At 37.6% G+C, this 21,980-nt stretch overlaps 3 protein-coding genes across 6 annotated transcripts; 2 read left to right on the top strand and 1 right to left on the bottom strand.

The window, feature by feature from the left end:
* Positions 1-516: 516 nt before the first annotated feature.
* On the bottom strand, positions 517-3,949 carry LOC141910673 (organic cation transporter protein-like). Of its 4 annotated transcripts, XM_074801397.1 has the most exons (11): positions 3,863-3,898; positions 3,472-3,737; positions 3,210-3,394; positions 2,902-3,132; positions 2,630-2,826; positions 2,261-2,509; positions 1,984-2,118; positions 1,561-1,646; positions 1,362-1,482; positions 1,046-1,118; positions 517-955 (listed from the first exon to the last, which is right to left on the bottom strand). In XM_074801397.1, the coding sequence occupies exons 2-11, from the start codon at positions 3,596-3,598 to the stop codon at positions 668-670; spliced, it is 1,692 nt and encodes a 563-aa protein (XP_074657498.1). In that variant the 5' UTR covers positions 3,599-3,737; positions 3,863-3,898; the 3' UTR covers positions 517-667. The 4 variants fall into 4 exon arrangements, with proteins under 4 accessions (XP_074657498.1, XP_074657490.1, XP_074657504.1 ...); XM_074801389.1 differs by having other exon boundaries at positions 3,472-3,949; XM_074801403.1 differs by lacking the exon at positions 3,472-3,737 and having other exon boundaries at positions 3,863-3,917.
* A 103-nt stretch (positions 3,950-4,052) lies between these two features.
* LOC141906916 (activator of 90 kDa heat shock protein ATPase homolog 1-like) lies at positions 4,053-7,154 on the top strand. The gene is made up of 9 exons (XM_074796398.1): positions 4,053-4,419; positions 4,694-4,773; positions 4,859-4,969; positions 5,056-5,141; positions 5,301-5,421; positions 5,635-5,717; positions 5,811-5,954; positions 6,039-6,143; positions 6,351-7,154. The coding sequence occupies exons 1-9, from the start codon at positions 4,340-4,342 to the stop codon at positions 6,573-6,575; spliced, it is 1,035 nt and encodes a 344-aa protein (XP_074652499.1). The 5' UTR covers positions 4,053-4,339; the 3' UTR covers positions 6,576-7,154.
* An 8,835-nt stretch (positions 7,155-15,989) lies between these two features.
* LOC141904587 (conserved oligomeric Golgi complex subunit 3-like) lies at positions 15,990-21,586 on the top strand. Its single transcript, XM_074793204.1, has 20 exons — positions 15,990-16,154; positions 16,386-16,588; positions 16,671-16,836; positions 16,906-16,980; positions 17,066-17,158; positions 17,249-17,377; positions 17,469-17,587; positions 17,714-17,840; positions 17,931-18,022; positions 18,375-18,480; positions 19,373-19,406; positions 19,487-19,647; positions 19,732-19,915; positions 20,002-20,114; positions 20,192-20,281; positions 20,460-20,580; positions 20,687-20,904; positions 20,999-21,205; positions 21,298-21,396; positions 21,475-21,586. The coding sequence occupies exons 1-20, from the start codon at positions 15,999-16,001 to the stop codon at positions 21,508-21,510; spliced, it is 2,529 nt and encodes an 842-aa protein (XP_074649305.1). The 5' UTR covers positions 15,990-15,998; the 3' UTR covers positions 21,511-21,586.
* Positions 21,587-21,980: the final 394 nt, after the last annotated feature.

Here is a 21,980-nt window from a genome sequence, read left to right as displayed (position 1 = left end):
ATTTTTATTCAAGTTGCTAGTTTCTTTTCCCCACAAAAGAACGTGTATACAAAGGCCGGTAGAACTAACGTGACAAAAAACTAACTTACTAAATAAATTACTAATAACTAAAGTTTATCGACGCCTTGAAAAATGGATCTCCGATCTATAAATAAACAATTTCACAAAAGATGCGTCTGTACGTAATACCTTGATTAATACATCGAGTGTATTAGGGGCTAATGATGCCGCAGGCCCTTGCCAATTGGTCAATGGCGGTAAAAAGTGTCATATCTGGAATATAAAATGCCCTTCTAAATTCGGAATTCAATGGAAAACTGGTGCTGGATCCGCCTCTGTAGCCCCGATATTGATGACGTAGTGCACATTCACTGATGAATTCATCATCAAAAACTGTCATGGAAATTCATTAAATAGAAAATAAGAGTCATGAGATTTTTATTCTATTACAAAATAAACATTAATATTGTTATCCTGAAATGCCAATATTGATGATGTAATAATGTACATTCGACTCACAACGCATACCGGCAATGGTTATTACGGCGTTATCAGTGACTCGAAACACTGGACAAGAAAATGAAAGGAACCAATTAATGACTAACAGTTATATATTCACAGATAATTTTCATCATGGAATTCTTTTTGTCTACAATACGCGTATATGTCACGAATTGGCATCGTACGTTATGTCGGAATTACTTTGATAAGTTGGATTGACGATTTCACTTTCTTGTGTCGCCGTTCCTTTGCTCAATATTGCAGTGGTTTCGGAAGAAACGGAATAACTACTGAAGCAACATAAAAATGGATTTTCTTGTTTCCATTCTATCACTTCCTTTAAAGTTTGTGGCAATGGCGTACGCAAAGTCTCCGGCATATAAAGCGCCAAACCTCCGGCGAAGATGGACGTTGATCCGAACACAACAGCCGGCACCCATGGTATTATTCGAGCCTATGAAATTGGGAATCAATTTACAAAATTACGCACATGATGTAGAATTATTACAAAATTGTTTTCATATTTGTGCGTCAATGTACTTACTATATTTACCGAAAAAGGTGCCAACATTGCACCTACGCGGGCTGCAAGGTTCGACGTCCCCATTCCGAAATTCCTGGAGATAGATGCATTTAAGTACCATACAAGTATAAGTATAAGATAGTTGATTAAATTATTTTAACCATTTACACTTCAATCAAAATAAATTTAGATTTGAATAGATCCTTACTTGTTAGACTTGAGTGATAGGTCTTATATACTCGATGAATATTTTACAGATTGGCATCTTGTGGTTTGTTGGTGGGCCAACATGTACCGATATGTCAGTAATTAACATGTGATCCTTACGAATCCCTACCTAACATTCGTCGGGAATATCTCTGGTGTGTAGATATACATCGTGTCAAAGGATGCAGTGATGAACGTTTTACCAATCATGCTCAGTGTAACCAACAAAGGCTCCAGATTAGTTCCATTACCTGCAGGTTCAAACAAAAAAAGAAAAATGTACGCGCCAATTTTCAAAACTTATTCTAGACGTTGGAAATGACAATTACCGGTTTCCCTTGGCACAAAAACTGAGATTATGAGCACAATGCCAGATATAACGTGGAACGAACATAATGGCACCCGCCTACCAAACCTGATTCAGAAAGAAACGCCATGAAGTTTTAAATCTGGTTTGGAGATTTTGATTAACATTTCAATACAATTGTGTCAATTCATCAATTTGAAAGAATTTCTGTATACATGTATATATATATATATATATATATATATATATATATATATATATATATATATATATATATATATATATATATATATATATATATATATATATATATATATATATATATATATATATATATATATATATATATATATATATATATATATATATATATATATATATATATATATATATATATATATATATATATATATATATATATATATATATATATATATTGAATCACCTCTGTAGGAAAAAAAGGCACACCAAAAGTGCTGGAAGCTCGATCAATGCATTTAAAAAGAAGTTCAGGTATCTATTGCCCGTTAACATCGTTGTCGTGAACGATAAACCAAAGTAAACCAAAGAATTAACAAACCTAAATAAAATGAAAGAAATTTATACATACAGTAAAAAAAATGAAAGAACTTTATAATAAGCTTCTGATAACAATTTCATCTATTTCTTTTAATTCCCCAGAGAAATAATTTTCAACAACTTAACACGTTTAAAGGTCTTACCATAAGATAAACATAATGAATACGTATTTCCTAGAAATTGGATGCCGTAAGACTTGACATATATCGTGATTGGAGGCATCGTCGATCGCCGAACTTGCATCATTCGATCCGGACCGTTTTTTACGAGAATCGGTTAAGGGCGACAAGTCCAAACTGATTCTATTGCATTTTGCAGCTTGATTAAGAACTCTAACGGCTTCTTCCGTTCTATCATTCGCGACTAGCCATGGTATTGATTCCGGGCACAACCTGTAAATTAATTTGATGGCTTTGATCTAGGAATACATTTGAAACGATGATATGATTTTAAGATAAATTCCAAAAATATCACTATATACTATAGATAATAATTTCGACCATTTTCCGTACCAGTAACCTGATAGTGTAACCGCGGGTATGAGACCAAGGGCGAGTTGAAAATGTCTCCAGTTCCTAATACAATACGCCAGAAGTAACATAACCATCATACCCGAGGCAAAGAACACCTGAGATAAAGAGCCAGCAATTGTTCTACGAGATGCAGGAAATAGTTCAAACATCAGTAATATGCCACTGAACAATACACCCTGAAAAAGTTTCATTTTTTAGTCGAATGTCGAATTCCTATTTCGAAAAATCAGAGAGTCAATAATTAAACTTACCGCTGTTGAAATACCCTGCACCATTCTCATTACAGCAAACATAAAATAATTAATCGAAAAGGCTGCAATAACTGAGGCAATCGCAAGAATTAAATGACTTATCAAAAATATCGGTTTCCTTCCGAGTTTATCAGCTAGAAAGGTCAATGTCAGTGAACCAAGAGCCATTCCAAATATGAAAACAGTCTGGGAGAATTCTGCCAACCAGCCATCACTACAAACTAGATTCCACTGAAAAGTTTTAAAAAAATGTTAGTCAGAAAAAGTCGGGAAGACAGGGAAAAATTGAACGTAATCGGGTGTTTTGCCTCAGTAACAATCGAAGTTCCATATGAATAATCGTATTTCCAGCCGTTATTGCACTCTATGGTTGTGTTGTCTTCAGGTGATGAGGAATTATATATTTTACAACTGTCAATAGTCCATTTGCCATTCTTTATCACGAGAGGAAGAAGGCTTGAGTTTACATTACAATGATGTTGCGGCGTGGCTCCTAAAAATTAGCATTACCTAGATTAACCATATCATTTGAGAATTATTGCAACACCTGTTTAAAAATCATACACGTACCTATGAATATAGTCGACAGAATTTGCCAGGTAATCGCGCCAAGTGTGCTAGCCGCAAAGCCACAGTATAACAAAATCTGCCACGGGCCAAACCTCCCAAGATTTTTTAAAACCTCATCAACAACCATTTTACCGCTCGAGTTCCGTGCGCTGTCACGAAAAACTCACTCAACGCGACGCGGTTTTAACCCGGCTAGTATATCTGCCTGTGCAAAGCGACTCGTTCTAATAAAAGGCTCTTTATAGGGCATAAAAACTTCAATGCGCCTATTGTCAAATAACCATAGACTAGTTAGTTCGAGTAATGTATGACCAATGGCAAAAGGCTGGTAGAGAAAAAGTTGTCTAATATGACCGATTATGTTATGATAGATTATACCTAAATTACTCACATTATTGATATTACAGGAATATGTACTGAGCTAATTAGTTAAACCCGAGCCTCCAGTCGTACGGCAATACCAGGCACACATACGCGCCGGCCGGGCGCCGCTAGAATGAACACGAAGTTATCACTGGCATGTGATGTAGACCCGGTAGGTGCTGCCCCCATACGCCTCCACAACGTGCCGAATTCATTTCCGGGTTACAATTTTCTGGAAAATTCATGTAGAATTCCGTAAAATAAGAGTAAGATACGACATCGACTTTTATTTTCGTCATTCCCGACACTCTGGCTGTAGTATCTAAGGAAAGGCCCAGTATATCATCATCATCAAGATCGAGGAAGGAAAGTTGAACTCGTCAGATAAGAACAGGAGAATAATTCCCACCACCTTGTCCTTCTTGGCTTTTATTTTTTCTGTAACCCCGGGCGGTAGCCACATCATCACACTACAAACAAATCCGAGCAGATTACCATTAGTATCATGGCGAAGTGGGGTGAAGGAGATCCACGTTGGATTGTAGAAGATCGGACTGATGGAACGAATGTAAACAATTGGCACTGGTATGTTATTGTATGTTGTCAAGTAATTATACCCTCCTGGTAGTGGTAGAGTAGTGGTAATGCATTCAAAGTCTTAACCTTTTTAACTTGTGCCCTGCTGTTTGAGTTTCTTGACATATCAAACCACCCTCATGATGGCATTAACAAAATTGATACCCCTATTATCAGTAAAAGGGTTATTTCACTAATTCATGAATTAAATCAATTGATTTTAATTGTAGAGTCCAATCTTATATTAGTGATTGACTAGAAACAAGATGTCGTTACTTTTCAGGACTGAAAAAAATGCTTCAGGGTGGTCAAAAGATAAACTCAAATCACTGCTGATGGATCTTATTATAGAGACAAATGAAGGTATAAAAAATCCCATGAAAAATCGGATGTTTTTCCTAACTTTGTCTTAGATGATAACAGCAAGCCTTTTTTTACTCAATTCCAGGTAAATGTAGGATTAATGAAGTAGTCAGCATCGATGGAGAGGCAGTAGCAAATAATAGAAAGGCTAAATTAATATTCTTCTACGAATGGCATATAAAACTAAATTGGGAAGGTAATTTGCGCATAAACTCAGCAGTCACACATTGGATTTAAATGCTGTGGAATACATAAGATAAAAAAATAACTCTCTATTTGCAGGAATGTTGACTGATAGTGATGAAAAGATTAATGGAACCATTGAAATTCCAAATTTAAGTGAAGAAAATTCTGCAGAGGAGATCGATGTAAGTGATACAGAAACAATTGAAATCATGCTGAAAGAATTGACTTGTTAATTCAAAAGCCCCAGAAGCCAATTAGTTTTTGATAGTGGTTGATGATTGCCACATAAGCCATGTGTATTTCACAATACTGGGTCTAACTTCTTTCAATTGATTTAACAGATAAGTGTCTCGACCAAAGACAACAGTGATCCTGCGTATACTCTTAAACAGATCGTTCATCTAAAAGGATCTTTTCTTATCAGAAATCAACTAGCTAAATATATTACTGGGCTTAAAGAAGGTAAAATTTCAATTTACTCTCACAGTGTACCGGTATATACAGAGGCACATCTAGGAAGATTTTAAGGCCACTGTGCATTACACCATTGGTGTTAAGATTTATTCATACCACCCCCTAAATCTGCCCTAGTGTATATTGTACATATGTAATCGTATGGTAGCAGTGCATTCATTTTCTGATAAAATTAGATGAAAGATTGTATTTTATTTATAGAATTTTCGAAGGGAATGATACTTCCATCAAAAGATAAAACAACCAATAGTAATGAACGCAAAGAAGAAAAGGCTCAGGGAAAGGTGAGATGAATCTGCATGTTGGTTCAATGATGTAATTAATGTATGTGCATTTTCTGTAAATTAAAAAACCAATTTCATATTACGGCTACATAGGAAAATGTTGCGAAGAAAATTCTCAATCAAGCAGTTGAATCTAAACCGACTACTGGCGTTAAAATATCGACCAAGAAATTAACCACAAAAGTCGACTTCCAATGTCCACCTCCTCTACTATATAGATCACTTACTGAAGAAGAGGTAAGTAGATTAAATACACAATGGTTGAATCGATATTTTTATGTATATGAGTTTGTGAATGTAATTAGTTACTTATTATTTCAGATGGTTAATGCATTTACGCAAAAGGCTGTCAGTGAATTCAGGTGCGAAAAAGGTGGACGATTTTCATTTTATGGAAACACAATATCTGGTGAATTCACTGAACTTGTAAGTAGAAAACTGAATGCGTCCGAGTTCAAGCAACTGTTCTTCACGTGCGCTGTGCAACTTTTGCTGGAAAATGTATTATGATATAACTGATACCTAAATGAAAGCTCATTGGATAGAACTGCTCGTCATAACTGCTGTATCGAATGGTGGTGCCTAATCATATGCTAGTTGGATATTGAACTGTCGTAAATCTGTCTATTGCAGGTTTTGAACGAGAAAATCAAAATGAAATGGCGTTTGAAAGATTGGCCAGCGGCGCACTACTCGGAGGTGACGCTCACGCTAGACGACCGTGACGGATCAACGCAATTAACTCTCACGCAATCAGGAATACCGGCGACCGATTTCGATCGTACGAAAGACGGCTGGAAAAACTTCTACTGGGATCGCATTCGACAAACATTCGGATACGGAGCTAAATTGTTTTGATCGCGTGAGATTAGTTTACATACTTTTGATCTCAAGCAGATAAATCTGAAAGTAAAATTAACACGATGAACAATGAAACAGTTATGATTGCGTAATACTGCCTGTACTTTTAACTTTATTCATCAATAGATAAATGTGATCAAGGTTTACATACTTTTTCTGTGAACATTTAGTTAAGCTTTTACGGTGTGATGACAGCATGTCTTTACTATGTTATGATCTGAATCTAAGATGATGTCACCTTTACCTGATGTCACCTGGTTTATTATGGATTATGATTGATGCCAGCTGTGACTAAAATAAATGCAGTTCTAGAGTAAGAATATCATACAGTGCACAATAGTGTCCAAATAAACTTAAGCGCTGAATAAGAATTTTACCAGTGTGTGTCAGACTTGAATCTTGGGGTATTTAAAGTCAGGGTATATTGTGCTATGAATTTAGGAATACTTTTTTGAATTCATTCATTAAATCTTGAAAAACGTGTCTAGGAAGTGAATATGAATCGAAATATTGTATTGAGTGAATTTGTTTTGTAAAAGATTATCAGAAAGTACATAGTGAATGAAATAAACAGAAAAGAAGAAATTTATTTTCCGTTGTTGATTCATGTATTGTCGATGGATAAGGAGACGGTTTTGTCTAAATCGAGGACTTTTGCTTACACGTAGTTACCGTACAAGAAGAATTAAAGCCGTTATTCTGCAACAAAGGAAGAAAGTTTCCCGCTAGGGGAAGTGCAAGACAATTGAAGACGCTCTAAAGTCGGCAGACCAACTGCGTAAAACGTTTCGTAACTAATAAAATTGTGTCTGACTATTTTTGGTGAAAAAAAAACTCGTATCGAAAATATCACTAACCGTACACGTCGTAAGAGGTCCACCATCATGAAAATACAAAGGACAGGGATGCGGGCCTGATTTGTCGATCGCGCCTTATTCCACAGTTCTGAATTCAATTTCGACTGCACAGTGAAACTATTGGAAATAACTCTTAATAAGAGTCAAACCACGGAATCCATTTAGAGTCAGTTTCAACTCAGAATTGGGTTTTGAATGATACAACACTCCATTCAAATCAGGCCCGCACCGTAGTGTGAGGAGGAAAGTGGCGGGAGGGTTAGATTTTTATTTGGAACTGAACAGTGTTCTGGAGCCCTCCCCCCAAAAAACGTTGAAAATGTGATGCTCACAGGTATAACTTTTGAGCGATCCCCGTTGATAACGCGCGTGATATCAACGGGAATCAAAATAAATGAAAAATTTGATAGAAAAATGCCAGTCGAAGTGAACTAAAACCGAGTATCTGTACCACTTTAATTCATCGATTCGGGTCGATGGATATTCATGCTTAAATATGTATCATAAATAAGAATTGTGAAGAAATCATATTCCAAGCAATATGATTTTCTGGTTTTCAGTCGTGTCTTAAATTTGTTAGCGAAATATATGTTTAAGGCATTTTATTTGTTTAGACGCAGTGATTTTGAATACTTTCAAAATGCAGACAAGTCCAGAATTATCCTATATTATCAAAACGTTAGCCAGGGTATCAACACGCCATACATGCAATCGGTAAATTTCGCCTCCGCGGCTGGAGCCCCTAGTGACGTCATAGCGTGACGACGGGCGGGCATGCGCGTAGTTTCAGCATCCATAGTAACTATAAAGACTCGCTTCAGTGAAGTTAGTCAAAGTTGCAGCTCGACTAAAGTGCCGTTGTTAGGTGACTTATAGCAGAAAATTAAAGAAAATAGTACTTAATACGAATAAAACAAGACGCATTAGCAAATGTAAGTATGTGGAAATGAAGATCATTAAGTTTTTAAGTTGTAAATCGTGTTTAAATTGATTCAAAATTTCATCGAGAAATCATCTCGCAAGCTTTTTGTAACTTAGTTACGTGTTTGTGGTGGATTATGTGAGCGATTTTAGTGGTGTTTTCGTGGCAGTATCATGCCTGTCTCAGTCTTCTAACCAAATTGTGTATAACTTTTAACAAAGCTTTAATACGTGCAAGTGATTCGGGGGACGCCAAGTCCACTTTCAACATCAAAGATACAAACATCATACATTCCGAATTGTCTTTTGATTTATGTAACTATAAGCTGGAGAAACTTTTTTCAAGTGTTTTCAGAATGTGTTTATGGATTAGGGGCCCTCATCAGATGCAGGTCTAGGCGAAAATTCCTAAATACATATTTTGTCTTTTGATACGAATCCAATTCCTGAGTTGATGAGATAGATAACATACGGTGGAATTGAACTGTTTTGAATGGGATATTTATTACTTAGCTTTTTTTCATCAATATTAACATAAACGACATATAATATCTACTAGATGATACATGTACTTGTAAACTTAATTATTTTTAAGTAAAAACAATTAGAAATGAATAATAAACCTGCCAACTCTTATTTCTATTTAATTATGAGTTATTTCAAGGGTCTCGAGTTTAAGCTATCCGGTTTTCAGAATTGAATATGTACCCCTTACGTCGGTGCTGCAATTATTTAGGCATCCTGATTGGGGTGTCAGCATAAAATATATTATATTTTTCACTGGGTATGAGATCTTCAGTGATCTTCATCTTAAATATTGATTATTGAACATTGAGACGGAAGATTTTTGAGATGAGCATCAAACTAATGACAGAGGAACGGATGCCGTCGCCGGAAGGAATTGTTTTCCCACATTTTTTTTTTAAAGATAACTTACGAAATATTTTTTCTCTTGGCAGTTGAAAATTAATTCGCCCCGTCATTGTTTCATTTAATGCCTAGCCTACCATATTAGGGTGTCAGTTTATAAATATTTGACATCGCGTTGGGGATGCAGTAGGTCTATTTCTATTGAGTGGACGATTTCGAAAGAAATTCGAATACTGTCTTTATCAACCAAACTATTGAAAAACTGGGCATATTTTTTCCGCTTCACCGTCTTCAAAAATGATACGCATGAATATTTCTAGATGCCTGTTACTCGCGTTTTGGTAAAAGAAGCCGAAATCGGCTATGATATTGGCGATGATGGTGTGGTTAGAGTTATCCGCGACGACAAGGGGAAAACATGGACGACAAGTAGAGTATTCTCGCCCGACCAAGTTGTATGGAAAAGCATTGAGGCAGAGCCTAGCCCGGTTACTCCTTCCGATGCTGGTGATGCTGATGTCGCTGATTTCGCTGATGTCGGCGATGAAGACTACAATGCAGATGACGAGCACAGCTTCCATTCTGACAAAACCTACGTGGTAGAAGCTGCTAGTTTGAAGAGTTTCGGAAGCAACATAAGCGATATTTGCAGCGTCATTGATATCTCCTCTTCGACGGAATCTCTCGGCCAGCCAGACGAAATTGCCATGTATGCGCCAGTTGTTCGCCGAATCTGCAGACCTCTGACCCCAACCGTCACGATGATGAGAAGACGACAATTCGAGCGAAGACAATTAGCTTTCGAGATCACGGCCTCCGAAATGATCGCCGAAAATGATGACGAATTTGAGCGATTCTACGACTACGACTACGGACCCGAATACAAAATCACTCCAGTGAATGCATTTGTAATTGAGGAGCCGAGGAGGAGAACCAGCAGATTCAAGAAAATCAAGAAATTCTTCAAGAAGATGTTCGGATGTTGTTTCTCTTCCAACAGCGTAGATATTTTATCATGAATCTGCTCCGCGCGGCGATGGATTGACGGTTCACAGGCCTACTTTATGTAGGTCTAACATAGTCATATTATAGCTAGCTATAATATGTCTATAAAAAGCACTGAACTGATACTTTCCGATTCAACTTTAATATCTCACATCTTTTCGGCCGAAGTTCAGTGCAATGTGCTATGGCTTCTGGTACGCGAAGGATGTAATGTTTTTGGATATTTCAGAATTCTTCCCGGGTTCACTTGACGACTTATCCTGACGATTCATGTGTCCGACTCAATCAGCACCGGTCCTTACTTTGCACGATGGAGTGAGCAGATCAGACGGCTTTTCAAACTTATTCACGGGTGGTTGTACTACTGCACTGACTACATAATACAATTTCCCGTTTATCAGGTCGTTCATGTGCAAATTTCGGCCCAAGGAACGGCTATCATCTTGAGAGTCTTAATTGGGCGAATCTCATCAATGAATTGGGCACACCTGTACCTATGTTGATCGGGTGACTAAAAAATCGCCTGTTTGATTTCGAACATCTTGGACTTGGACGACCAATCAATCGCTCGATCAATATCGTCTGGTATGTCCACTGCATCAATTAGATCTGCCAAATATGGATTCGTGGTAGCCAATCATTGGCACCGAAACTGATACATTGTCGAGCGGGGTCACCGTGGGAATTGCACTATGTAATCTGCGCGGGAGTGCAGCATTCCGGTGAGTGGGCTCGAAAAATCGCCTGATCTACTCACTACATCGTATGACTGGAGGCTCGGTGGCGATTGAGTGGGGCACATGACTCGGCTTGCAAAAATCGTCATGTGTGTTTGGCCTTAGCACAATGGAAATTCCCGACGTAGCCAAATCTGCAAACCAAATCAGATTTTGGTCTATGGATCGCTTTACTGCCCAGTCACGATTCAACCTTCTATCAACATCCAGTGAACGAGCAATTGAACTGACTGGTTCTAGAAAGTGGGTGGAATTTCCTGCTGTGCGCAAAATCAAGAATTCTCACAAATTCTACCAATTCCTTCCCTGTTCGTCTTGAACCTATTTCTAACATCAAATATTTTGGCTTCATCTTTCGCCCCAGAAGCCATTCACCGAAAAATTATATTTCGATTCGCTTCAATTCTGCGAAAAATTCAAAATTCAAAATCAAACAATAACCGTCACTCCATCGCCAAATCGCCAGCAAGATCGTCAACCTGTCCTTACCCATCCAACCGAAATGAACATTTCATTACACTTTTTACTGATCGTTTCAGATTTACAGCTTATTTCTTAGATTCTTGATATTTTGATACCAGTTATTGATGGGTAAGGTACAAAAATTTGCCAAGCCACAAGTGGTATTTCTACTAAGACGCACTGTACATATATTTTCTTCTTTAAAATTCAACTTATCTTCTGATTTTAATCGTCATTCATTGCCGGTACCAGTATACCCCCATATCATATCTCATTACGCCGAACTTCTTCTCATTGTGTTATCTTTATTAATCTGTTGTAACTATTGAAACTACTTGATACTGGTACTACTATTTTAACTGTGAATTTGAAAGTTAATTGTTTCGTATGATATGCAGAGTAATGGCAGCTCTGCATTATATATCATACCCCATGTGTACAGTGCGGACTTAAGTAATTTTTTTTAAATACCAAAAACATTTTAAAACTGTAAAAATTCAAACAAAAAAATCTCTAAAATTCAAATATTTCCAAAAATTAAACTATTTCTCTGATGCACCCTTTTACACTGCATCACCTAGTTTTACTTGTGTTTATATCATAAATAGCTTTTTACACTGCATCTCTACCTATAAGCTATAGTTTTACCTATGTTAGTATCTTTGTTAATATTTTTGTGTTATATCAACAACCACTCCGTGATCCAAACTCCATGTGCATGATAAATATTACATCAAAAACTAGGGCCAGTTTAGGTTGTATTACTTATGTCTAAATGAGAGAAACCGTCCTAAAATCGTTTCCCATAAGTTTGGATCACCGACTCAAATGTCTCAAAATTACAATAAGGCACGAAACATCTATGATTACAGAATAGTATCTTCATTCATTCATTAGATGATTGCCTTTTCTTAGAGCAAAGCTTGGTACCATCAGCCGGGTATCGTTATTTTAATGTCTTATGAACGAGGTGTTCAAAATGAAAACAATTATGTAACGTTTATACATTTGTGTAAAATCTCAGACGACAGAAATACTGAGATGGCCACACGATATTTCATGCAAATGAACAAACATATTTGATGTCACATTGAGATCTAACTATAATTATGTAAAGATCCTACGAAAAGAAGTATTATATGATATGTGAGTACGTAATGTAAAAGGGGTAATTTTTCAAACCACGGGCCGGTTTATTACATATCTACCCGCGATAGTCTCGCGTATCATACATGACTCAGGGATTATGATGCTCCACCATTTGGAGACCATTTTCCTATGTTCCGAAGTGGAAAAAGTCGTCGCCTTGAAAAACTAACTAAAGTGCTATATGTGACGCAACGATCATGTATCAGGAGGAAACTGTCTCAAATTTTCTCGAACTCACGTATCCACGAGTTCAATAATGATACGCAACAAAATGTTTTCCTAATTTTGCAAAGTTCGCAAAGCTTAAGATCATGTATTCGGAATAAGTTGTTCATGAAAGTAATCAAAGTACTAGGGTACCCTATCACACTCTATCAGGAGCGTGACCAATGTTTGTTAACTTGTTTCGGCATCCATCATCACAAATGATGTACAGTACGCAATGTATGTTGGGAGGTGCGAGAGACCTCCCTGGTCTGTCTAAACCGATAATAATGAAATTTCGTACAAACTTACGTATGTGTCCTCGAAAATCTAAACGATCGACTTGTAGAAAAGTATCAGGTGATCCATACATCGATGGTAAAGTCAATACTTATATCTAATGGCCAGTTTTTGTGTTGCTCTCCGAGACAGAGTGGGAACACTCATTCAAGGGTTAAGTATGGATCACAAGCATGGGCATGAACGCAAATACTTAGATTTTCGGGTGATCTCATGCATTATTTATGGTGCAGTGGATTTCACGAATAATGTAAAATATTGCAAATAATTATGTAAATTTGGTGCAGTTATCCTGATGTATTTACATATCTGTACAGATCGCCTGCCAAACGCGTGGTCACTTTCAAATCATTCTCCGAAATAATTTGCAAATAATTAAAATCACAGCTTACAGGTAGCCTTCTTGTCATCATACACGAATAGTGGCAATTTCAAAAGCAACCAATGGATGTTTTTCAGCCACGTTATTTGTACATTGATACCTGATCAGATTACGCCCCATCTCTTTCCAAAATTTCCGGTTTTTTTTCTTACACCCGCCACACCGCTCCTGCTTTATCAAATGCTTCTTGCGCAATCTTTAAATGATTGTTTTTCTTTTTGACTAATCTTAATCAGGTTCATGTAAAAACTAACTGGTAGTCATTTTTGTCATCATCCATGAGCCATTTTGAAACTTTACCAATGGCTGCTTGACGGCCATAATTAAACTTGCAACAAAATTCCCGTATTCAAAATAATACACATTGAAACTTCCCAATCTTCCACCTATCACAATAAATAATCAACTTGTGTCAGAAATTCTCCTATCTAACTTTCCAATCAAACTGAAATGAAACTTTGGCTCACTGATGTTCATTTATCAACATAGGCTACGTAGTGTCTGGTTGTATGTCAGCCTTGCCTTGCAATCTATTGTTTCATATCCATGGTTTTCGTTCTAGATCCCAACAATCCTCTTCCGTCCAAGATTACCCCAATCTATTTATCCCAAATCCGGGATTCGTACATCATCATCCATATAAAACCCACTGCTGGTAGCTATCTGGCCATTCCTAATGCACGGAGGCGTGTGTTTCCATTTAGAAACCTATATCGGACAGTTGATTCCTGTTTGTAGTCAGCCCCTCCCCATCCCCGCATTAACCTCAAGCACTTTATCAATCCCAAACTTCCCATCTTCAAACGATTTCTTGAAATGAACTTTCTTTCTATATACCCTCCCAATCCCATCTTTACTAATACTTCTATACGGGAATCTATCAACTGGTACCCTACCGGTAGTACCAAATCGGCTCGATTGTCTCAAGATCGACGGCAAAATTCTGACACTGCAATTTTAGCCTACACATTGAATGAGGCAAGAAGTTCCCAGGGTTTTTCAGATGCGGGCCGTGGCTCATGCATTTATCATTATAAAAACCCTGGGAACTTAAGCGAACGAGGCGGTTCCCAGGTTTGTCATCAAAGCATTGCAAGCTTTGAGAAACACTGGGAACTGCCCCTCTCCCCCCATTTATTTCTGGTGGGGGGATAAGCTTTCATATAGGATTTTTCAAAGATGCGAGGGCTGAGGCTCACGCATAAATTTCTTGAAAAACCCTTGAACTTGCCCATTCAATGGGTAGGCCGTACCCGGGGCTTAAAGAGAGGCCCTGGGTACTGTTATCCTCACCGCACAGTGGAAAACAATAGGACTGCGGTAATAAACCTCAGTCCAAGCCCAAACTCCTTCCCTCCTACTAATGCGCGTCGTATTTTGTGCACATTGAGAGTTGGGAAGGCGGGACAGCCTTGCAGTGTCAGGAATATATGCCGTCTTAGACTGCGATGACTGCCTAATGGCAATACCAGTAGGACTACTAGTACTGGTACCCAAATCTGCCACCAAATATCACCACCATCCTCCCTCCTCCAATACCCTGATACCACAATCCTCCACATAGCCGATCTACTAATAGCCCGACCTCCCTGACCACAAGATCCTTTACAAGTTACTAGTGTCTCCAGATAATCCGAGATGCATTCGATCCTCAGTTCGGTAACTCGTTCCCGCACGCTACCTGGTCTACCAGATAGACTCACCGACCTCCAAATACCCCGAACCTTCGAAACTTCATGGGTCTCAACCTCCAAATATCGTTTTCCCGGAAATTCCATCCATATTTACGTTTATTATCAAAATTATGACTGTACGTAATTTTATTTGTCCCTCCGATATACGGGATATACGCTTTTTTGAAACCCAACCCATTCCCTTTTTTTCTAAATTCCAAATTCCTCAGCCTATAATTAGTCGACGCGTTTGGTACGGCCCAAGATGATACTTCCCACGCACATGGAAAACTGTACTATCTAGATTCACGAAACCAGTCAATGTTTAGACAGACTTCACTTCGTAAAAAGATATAATACTTTAAAATTGATGGATGTCAACAAAGAGTTGTAATAGGGAAAATACTCTGTAAAAAGAAATGATACTGTAAAACTGACGTCAACAAAGAGAATGGTCAAGAGCACGCTAATCGGGAATCTGCATGATGGTAAGTGATTCAACTTGTGCATTCGCTTTTTTATAATTTTGATTTAAAAAAGATTTTTAAGTATACACTATGAAACATAAATCCAGTCGGTGAGAACTTTGCATTCGCATTTTCGCGCCAATGGTGCGTCAGTCCGTTCTGAGCGATGATTGGCGCAAAGTTTGTGATGTTCAGTTTCGAATCCCGTAATTTGCTATTTACAAAGCAATACATCGAAGGATAAAATTTTCTTAAGTTGGCATCCTATTTCGGCAAGTGATACAAATTTAATAGGTTTTTTTCTAAAGGACGATATTTGCGATGAAAGACAATTAGCCGCAAGCGAATCGAAGTATGCACCGGCAACCGAGTAGGAACCGGGCCCAAACAAAAATGGCTGACACGTTTACAATTTCGAACAAGGTTTTGAGAGAAAAACTCTCCGCCTGGGAAGCCAAATCGTCCCCTAAAGCTCCGTTGACTGAACGACAGAGACACGGAATCTTGGAGCTAACTGGTCACGTTGGAAATAAACAATTACCAATTGAGGTAACATAATGAGGGCATTTAATAGTCGAAAACTGTTAACATATTAATATTTTTACTTCCGGGTTTGCTGGCTGTCAAATGTCATCACAATCTGTAATGTACGTTCTGTACTGTGGCATAGGTCTGGGTCCTGGAAAGTGAATCTTTATTAGTGCTTTATGCTTTCTAACTAATTTTCTATGGAAATCAATCATCCATATCGTACTTGAACTCAGCATATTGTAATTTCAGTTGCCTCTTGATGAATTTCCTGGTGTGCCGAATCTACATTCCAGTACCACCAGTGGTACGACAGGGTCGGAGGACGATATCATAGCAAAGGGATTCGCTGCTTTAGAAATCGAAGAACAAACGATAGAGAATGCCCAACAGTTTTTCCTCTGGTATTCGAAAATTGAGGACAAGGTGAAAACTGAAGATGATTTGCAATACGGGTAGGATCATATATATTTGACCAACAGCTTGTCCTCTATGAACAACAAGTATTTTAATTTGTCTCTTTCCTTTTTCTTGTAGTTTTTATTTGGACCAGTTAGCTGATTACGGAGAGCAGTGCGATCAGATACTGAATGAAGTTACCACTGCATTAGATCATCTGCAAGAACTGATGAATCAATACGTACACGTTTCAACGAAAACGAATGCGCTCCACGAAGCTTGTGAACACTTATTGGATGAACAGGTAAAATGTTAGAAATACTTTTCATAGCATTTTGCGTACCGAGTCTAAACCTTTAATTCTCTGTTTCAGACGAAACTAGTCAACCAAGCTGAGACCATCCAAAACAAGTTGTCATATTTTAATGAATTGGACAAGATTACCAGTGTAAGATATCTTCTCGGTACTTTCCATCATTTTTCACGGCATTTAATAAGAAATAAATTACCAAAAAATGCTGTATTTTTCACAGAGACTGGGTGCACCTACGCTGACTGTGACAAGTGATTCATTTGTACCGACTCTATCCAGGATTGACGAATGCATAGCTTACCTAAACAAAAATGTAAGTCATTGTAACCATCAATGTAAACGACTACAACACCAGAAATGAGATATATTTGGAACCGATCTTTTGTGTGATTCTTACTTTCAGCCTCGTTATAAAGAATCTCCGGTATATTTGGCACGTTTCAAGCAGTCACTGTCGAAAGCATTAACGCTCATTAAGACTCACGTCGTCAACATCCTTCAAAATGCCACTCTAAACGCGATGCCACGGAAGGTAAATTCAATCCTCGATGGCTCAATCTGAGGATGTAGGTACAATCTTGAATTTAACAGTCCTGACAACTGATTTAATCTCGGATTTCTAGGATATAACTGGTACGGATGATAACGCATTCACATTATTTTACGGTAAATTTCGGACAAACGCTCCTCGGGTAAAAGCCCTGATGGAACAAATGGAACAACGTAGAGGTGTCAGCTCAGAGTAAGTAGTTCTATAGTTCTCCACAATCACTCCTTTCATTTTTACTGCCACCTGAAAGGCAGACATCCCTCATAAAATATCTGCTGCCCCTCCCTCGTTACTTATTTCATTGGGCGCTTATTTCAGGTATGAACAGCTATTATCAGATTGTCACCAGTGTTATTTTTCTCAGCGTGAAACATTACTCGGTCCGAGCATTTCTCAAGCCGTCGCTGAATTAGCTACTAAACACAATAGAGATCACTGCGCACTGGTGTGTAGAGTCTTCTTAGAATTTCCAAAAACCCTGTGGAATTGTTCAGCAAAGATACACAGGTTATTTTCTATTCTTTTATCTTGTCAGATGCGAAGTGGCTGCGCATTTTTGGTGCACGTTTGTGAAGACGAATATCAACTTTATAATCAGTTTTTCACGGAACATACCATGCAGCTAGAGTGAGTTAACATCGATATTAATGCAGCTATCAACCTGCTGTCTGTACACACCTCCCTCAGGCGTTCGACAGACATTCACCATTTTACCAAAACATGTTCGTCCAGGCATCGCCCCCTGTGGTAGTACCCCAGACATTTTTCTTTGAAAATGAATAAGGGTGTCATGTCTTAACTATGAATTTTAGACAGACATTCATCATTTGTTAAAAATATGTTCATCTAGACTTTGTCATTCAAATGGGGATCGTCTGAAGGATTGGGTACAGACAGCAGATTGACAACTACATAAAACCAGCGTTTCGGTCCATTATGCATCAAACCATGAATAATCTTTCCTATTATCTGTTTGCAGTCATATGTTACAACGATTGTGTACACTGTTATATGATGTGTTTCGTCCTCTAATTATTCATATAAATCACCTCGAGACTTTATCAGAACTATGCAGCATATTGAAGGTAAGATAATCGTATATGATAAAGTACTCCATATGTAAACGCATTAAATCAGTGATAAACATTTACAATGAAAATGAAATAGCTAAATTTACCTGCAGATAAACTCATTGCTATCTCCCTGTCTATTTGGTGGTTGACATGTAATTGTAGTTCTACATTTCAATTGATAATTCACTTTTAATTTTTTTGTTATAATCACCTATTAGAATTACATGTACATTGATGTAATTTTCAAGTCATTTTATTTGCTTAATTCTTAACACTTCTTGTTTTTCTGTCACTTATATAAAAAGACGTCTTTCTCCAACTTGGAAACTTGATTTTTACCTGATTTTGCTTTACAAATATCTGAGTCTCATCCTTACAGATGCACAGCGAAAGTCAGTCCCCATCTCCAGATCTTTCTAGGGTATTAGTTTTAATCAAAGTTAAGAACAAATGTGTCATAAAATCCAAATAATTTCTAGAGAAATTTCGGAAGTTTCATCAAATTGTCGTCTAGTTAGAGTTTGGAGTTTATAGCACAGAATACCACATGCCCCTGGGTTTACTCGTTCCTGTGAAGTTCAGCATGCTAGCCCTCACTAAATGTTAAATACACTGTTTATGTTTATTGACCACCTCTTTCACTTAATGGTACTGTATGAATGTATCGAGATGTATATGTTCAATATTTATGTCAAGGTTGAATTATTTACCCCACGTAGGTAGTTGAAATATTGGGTTTGTCTTTCTTTTAAGTTATGTACTTCATGTATGGTTACGGTTATAAATTTTTTCAAATAAATGCTTGCCATTCTTTATTCATTGTTGAATAAACGTTTCATTTTGTTATGAAAACCGTATTTGCATTTCAATTGTCAACTGACAGATCCAGAACTTTGTCTTGTAGGTTGAAATGTTAGATGAACATGTTTCTAACAATCGTAAGTGTTCATAAGCGATGAGGTTACGTTCAATGATTTTCAATTGCTATTAGTAAATAGATTCTTCTTGTTATTTCCAGCAAATCAACTGACTTCATTCGAAACGATCTGCTCACAAATGCTCGAAGATGTTCAAGAACGGCTCGTATACAGGACGTACATCTACATCAAAAGTGATATTCTCGGCTACAAACCAGCAGCCGGTGATCTGGCTTATCCTGAAAAACTTGAGATGATGGAAGTCAGTATAGTGGAAGGAATTTGAGAATGAATCTAATTCCCGTGATATTTTTTGTTACTCTGTTAACTGTTTATTTCGTTTAAGAGTATCGCTGAGAGTTTGAAAAAGGACAGGCAGCTTTCGAGAACGAATTCAAACATGTCTCTGAATAGCCAAGAAGTTGCCACGATCAATGCTAATGCAGCTGAAATAATGCCGGAGGTTTTTGAAGAGAATGGTACCAGTAATCTAACGAATGGTCGATCTAGTATAATGTCTCCTGTATCAGGTTAGTACGAATCACTGACTTTGAGTCCGATCTTTGGTTTAGATAAAACCATGCTGAAAATAACCATGTTTTGATTATTTCTGTAGATAGAGGATCTGTGAGTAATATGCCGATGTCACCTGCTGACCTTCACGGCATGTGGTACCCAACTGTTAGAAGAACGCTCGTTTGTCTTTCGAAACTTTCAAGATGCATCGATGTAAGCGATACGATTAAGGCTGCGAACTCGACTTTTTCATCTTTATGTAATATCTATTATCTTATTCTCTTGTGCAGAAAACTACATTCCAAGGTCTGTCTCAGGAGGCTCTTAGTTTATGTGTTCACTCACTAGTCACTGCCAGTCAAACAATCACTAAACAGAAGGTAAGTATCAATACAGTAAACCTCACCTAGCTCGGACAAACTGGGACTGGTAAAATTGGTCTGAGGTTAACGGAGTCCGAGTTAAGGATAGGGGAAGGAAGTCAGAAAAATTAAAATGATTCCATGTATTCCAAAATGATAGCATGTCCGAGTAAGTTGAGATTTGTCATTATTTCAGGCTGTTGTGGATGGGCTGCTATTCCTAATAAAACATTTGCTCATACTGAGAGAACAAATTGCGCCATTTCACATCGACTTCGCCATTAAAGAGACATCTCTAGACTTCAGCAAAATCAAAGGTAACGAATAAATCTTCCGTTTGTTTAAAAGAGCACTTGTCTAGGTTTAATCGAGAATCGTATTATTTTCATATGGCTTATATATGTTTTCAAATTCTAATTGAAGATGCTGCTTTTGGACTGATACAGAAGCGGTCGAAATTATTTGCGATGAATGCGACGAATGCTTTACTGCAGTTTCTGTTAGAAGGAACGCCACAGGTGACTGAACACCTCGTCGACTCGAAACGTGACGTCGACAACCAGCTGAAGAAAAGTTGCGAGGAATTCATTCGAACCTGCACCGATATGTTTATAGGTCCACTGCAGCAGTTTCTCAACAAGGTAAAAACAGCGATCATGTGAGAATAATGCGGTGAGGTTATTGAATTTTATTTTTACTGGTTTTACCGGTATTTGCATTCTTTCGTAATTCTAGGCTGTTGTCATCACGCAAATGGCTAAGGATAAAGATGCGCCTCATGTTTCGTTGAGATCTCAACCTTTCGCCAACCCAGAAAAGCTTCACGATGTCGTAGCTGAAACTTACAAACTGCTGAAAACTAAAGTGCCAATCATTGCTCGTGCGATGAATCTTTACCTAGCCAATAAGGATACAGAATACATCCTGTTCAAGCCAATCAGAGTAGGTTTCGGTTCATCCTGATTCTGAATCAATTGAAGTGCGGTAATTGAAGAACAATATGTAATTATGTTGCCTTTTTAACTCATTTTCAGTTGAATGTCCAACAAAGTTTTCAACAACTCAATACGTTGATAATTGAACAGTATGCAGATGATGATGTTTTAATAATTGCAGCTCCATCAAATGACCAGGTATCTTGTGCTTCATCATGAATTCATGTCTATTGAGCAGTGACAAATTCCTAATTGAAGTCTCTTCTTCCATTACAGATAAACCTTTTGCTGACGACTAAAACCGGGAATTAGGAAAACAATTGATTTGGTGCTCGGGACTGTGCTAATCTAATGCATGATTGATATGTATCTATTGTATATATGGGAATACATCTTTATTTATTAAAAACAATGCCATTGCTGTGCTTTACTTCTTTGTAGTATCTATATACAGAATAGATTATTAACATGTTTGAATGATCGTCTATCTAAGGCATTGACAAAACTTCCACTTTCTAACTTCCATAACATTGTGAGAAAATGATAGTACATCCGTCGCCCTCTCTTAAACAAATCTGGAACAAATTTACTCTTTTAGAACTAATTCTATTATAGATTGTAAGTTGAGTAGTTTCACTGCCGTCCTAAGAGTACGAGAATTTTCTCGGAATCCGGCCCGCAAATCGGTAAATAGTTTGACCAGTAAGCCGTACGGAGACTTTGGCAAGCGAGTATTGTGTTAGTTCACGTTTTCCCCGCTATCGTTATACATAGGGGCAGCA

Source organism: Tubulanus polymorphus, chromosome 1 (assembly GCF_964204645.1).
Source record: "Tubulanus polymorphus chromosome 1, tnTubPoly1.2, whole genome shotgun sequence".
Taxonomy (NCBI): Eukaryota; Metazoa; Nemertea; class Palaeonemertea; order Tubulaniformes; family Tubulanidae; genus Tubulanus; species Tubulanus polymorphus.
This window is presented reverse-complemented; position numbering and strand designations above follow the sequence as displayed.

Excerpts from the sequence above, each read along its gene's own strand:
- LOC141910673 (XM_074801389.1), bottom strand. The coding sequence starts at position 3,598 with ATGGTTGTTGATGAGGTTTTAAAAAATCTTGGGAGGTTTGGCCCGTGG. Across the intron at positions 2,827-2,901 it reads TGCAGGGTATTTCAACAGCG|GGTGTATTGTTCAGTGGCAT; the intron begins GTAAGTTTAATT and ends AAACTTTTTCAG. Across the intron at positions 2,510-2,629 it reads GTTACACTATCAGGTTACTG|GTTGTGCCCGGAATCAATAC; the intron begins GTACGGAAAATG and ends ATTAATTTACAG.
- LOC141906916 (XM_074796398.1), top strand. The coding sequence starts at position 4,340 with ATGGCGAAGTGGGGTGAAGGAGATCCACGTTGGATTGTAGAAGATCGG. Across the intron at positions 4,774-4,858 it reads TATTATAGAGACAAATGAAG|GTAAATGTAGGATTAATGAA; the intron begins GTATAAAAAATC and ends ACTCAATTCCAG. Across the intron at positions 5,142-5,300 it reads ATTCTGCAGAGGAGATCGAT|ATAAGTGTCTCGACCAAAGA; the intron begins GTAAGTGATACA and ends TTGATTTAACAG.
- LOC141904587 (XM_074793204.1), top strand. The coding sequence starts at position 15,999 with ATGGCTGACACGTTTACAATTTCGAACAAGGTTTTGAGAGAAAAACTC. Across the intron at positions 16,155-16,385 it reads ATAAACAATTACCAATTGAG|TTGCCTCTTGATGAATTTCC; the intron begins GTAACATAATGA and ends TTGTAATTTCAG. Across the intron at positions 20,282-20,459 it reads AAACAATCACTAAACAGAAG|GCTGTTGTGGATGGGCTGCT; the intron begins GTAAGTATCAAT and ends TCATTATTTCAG.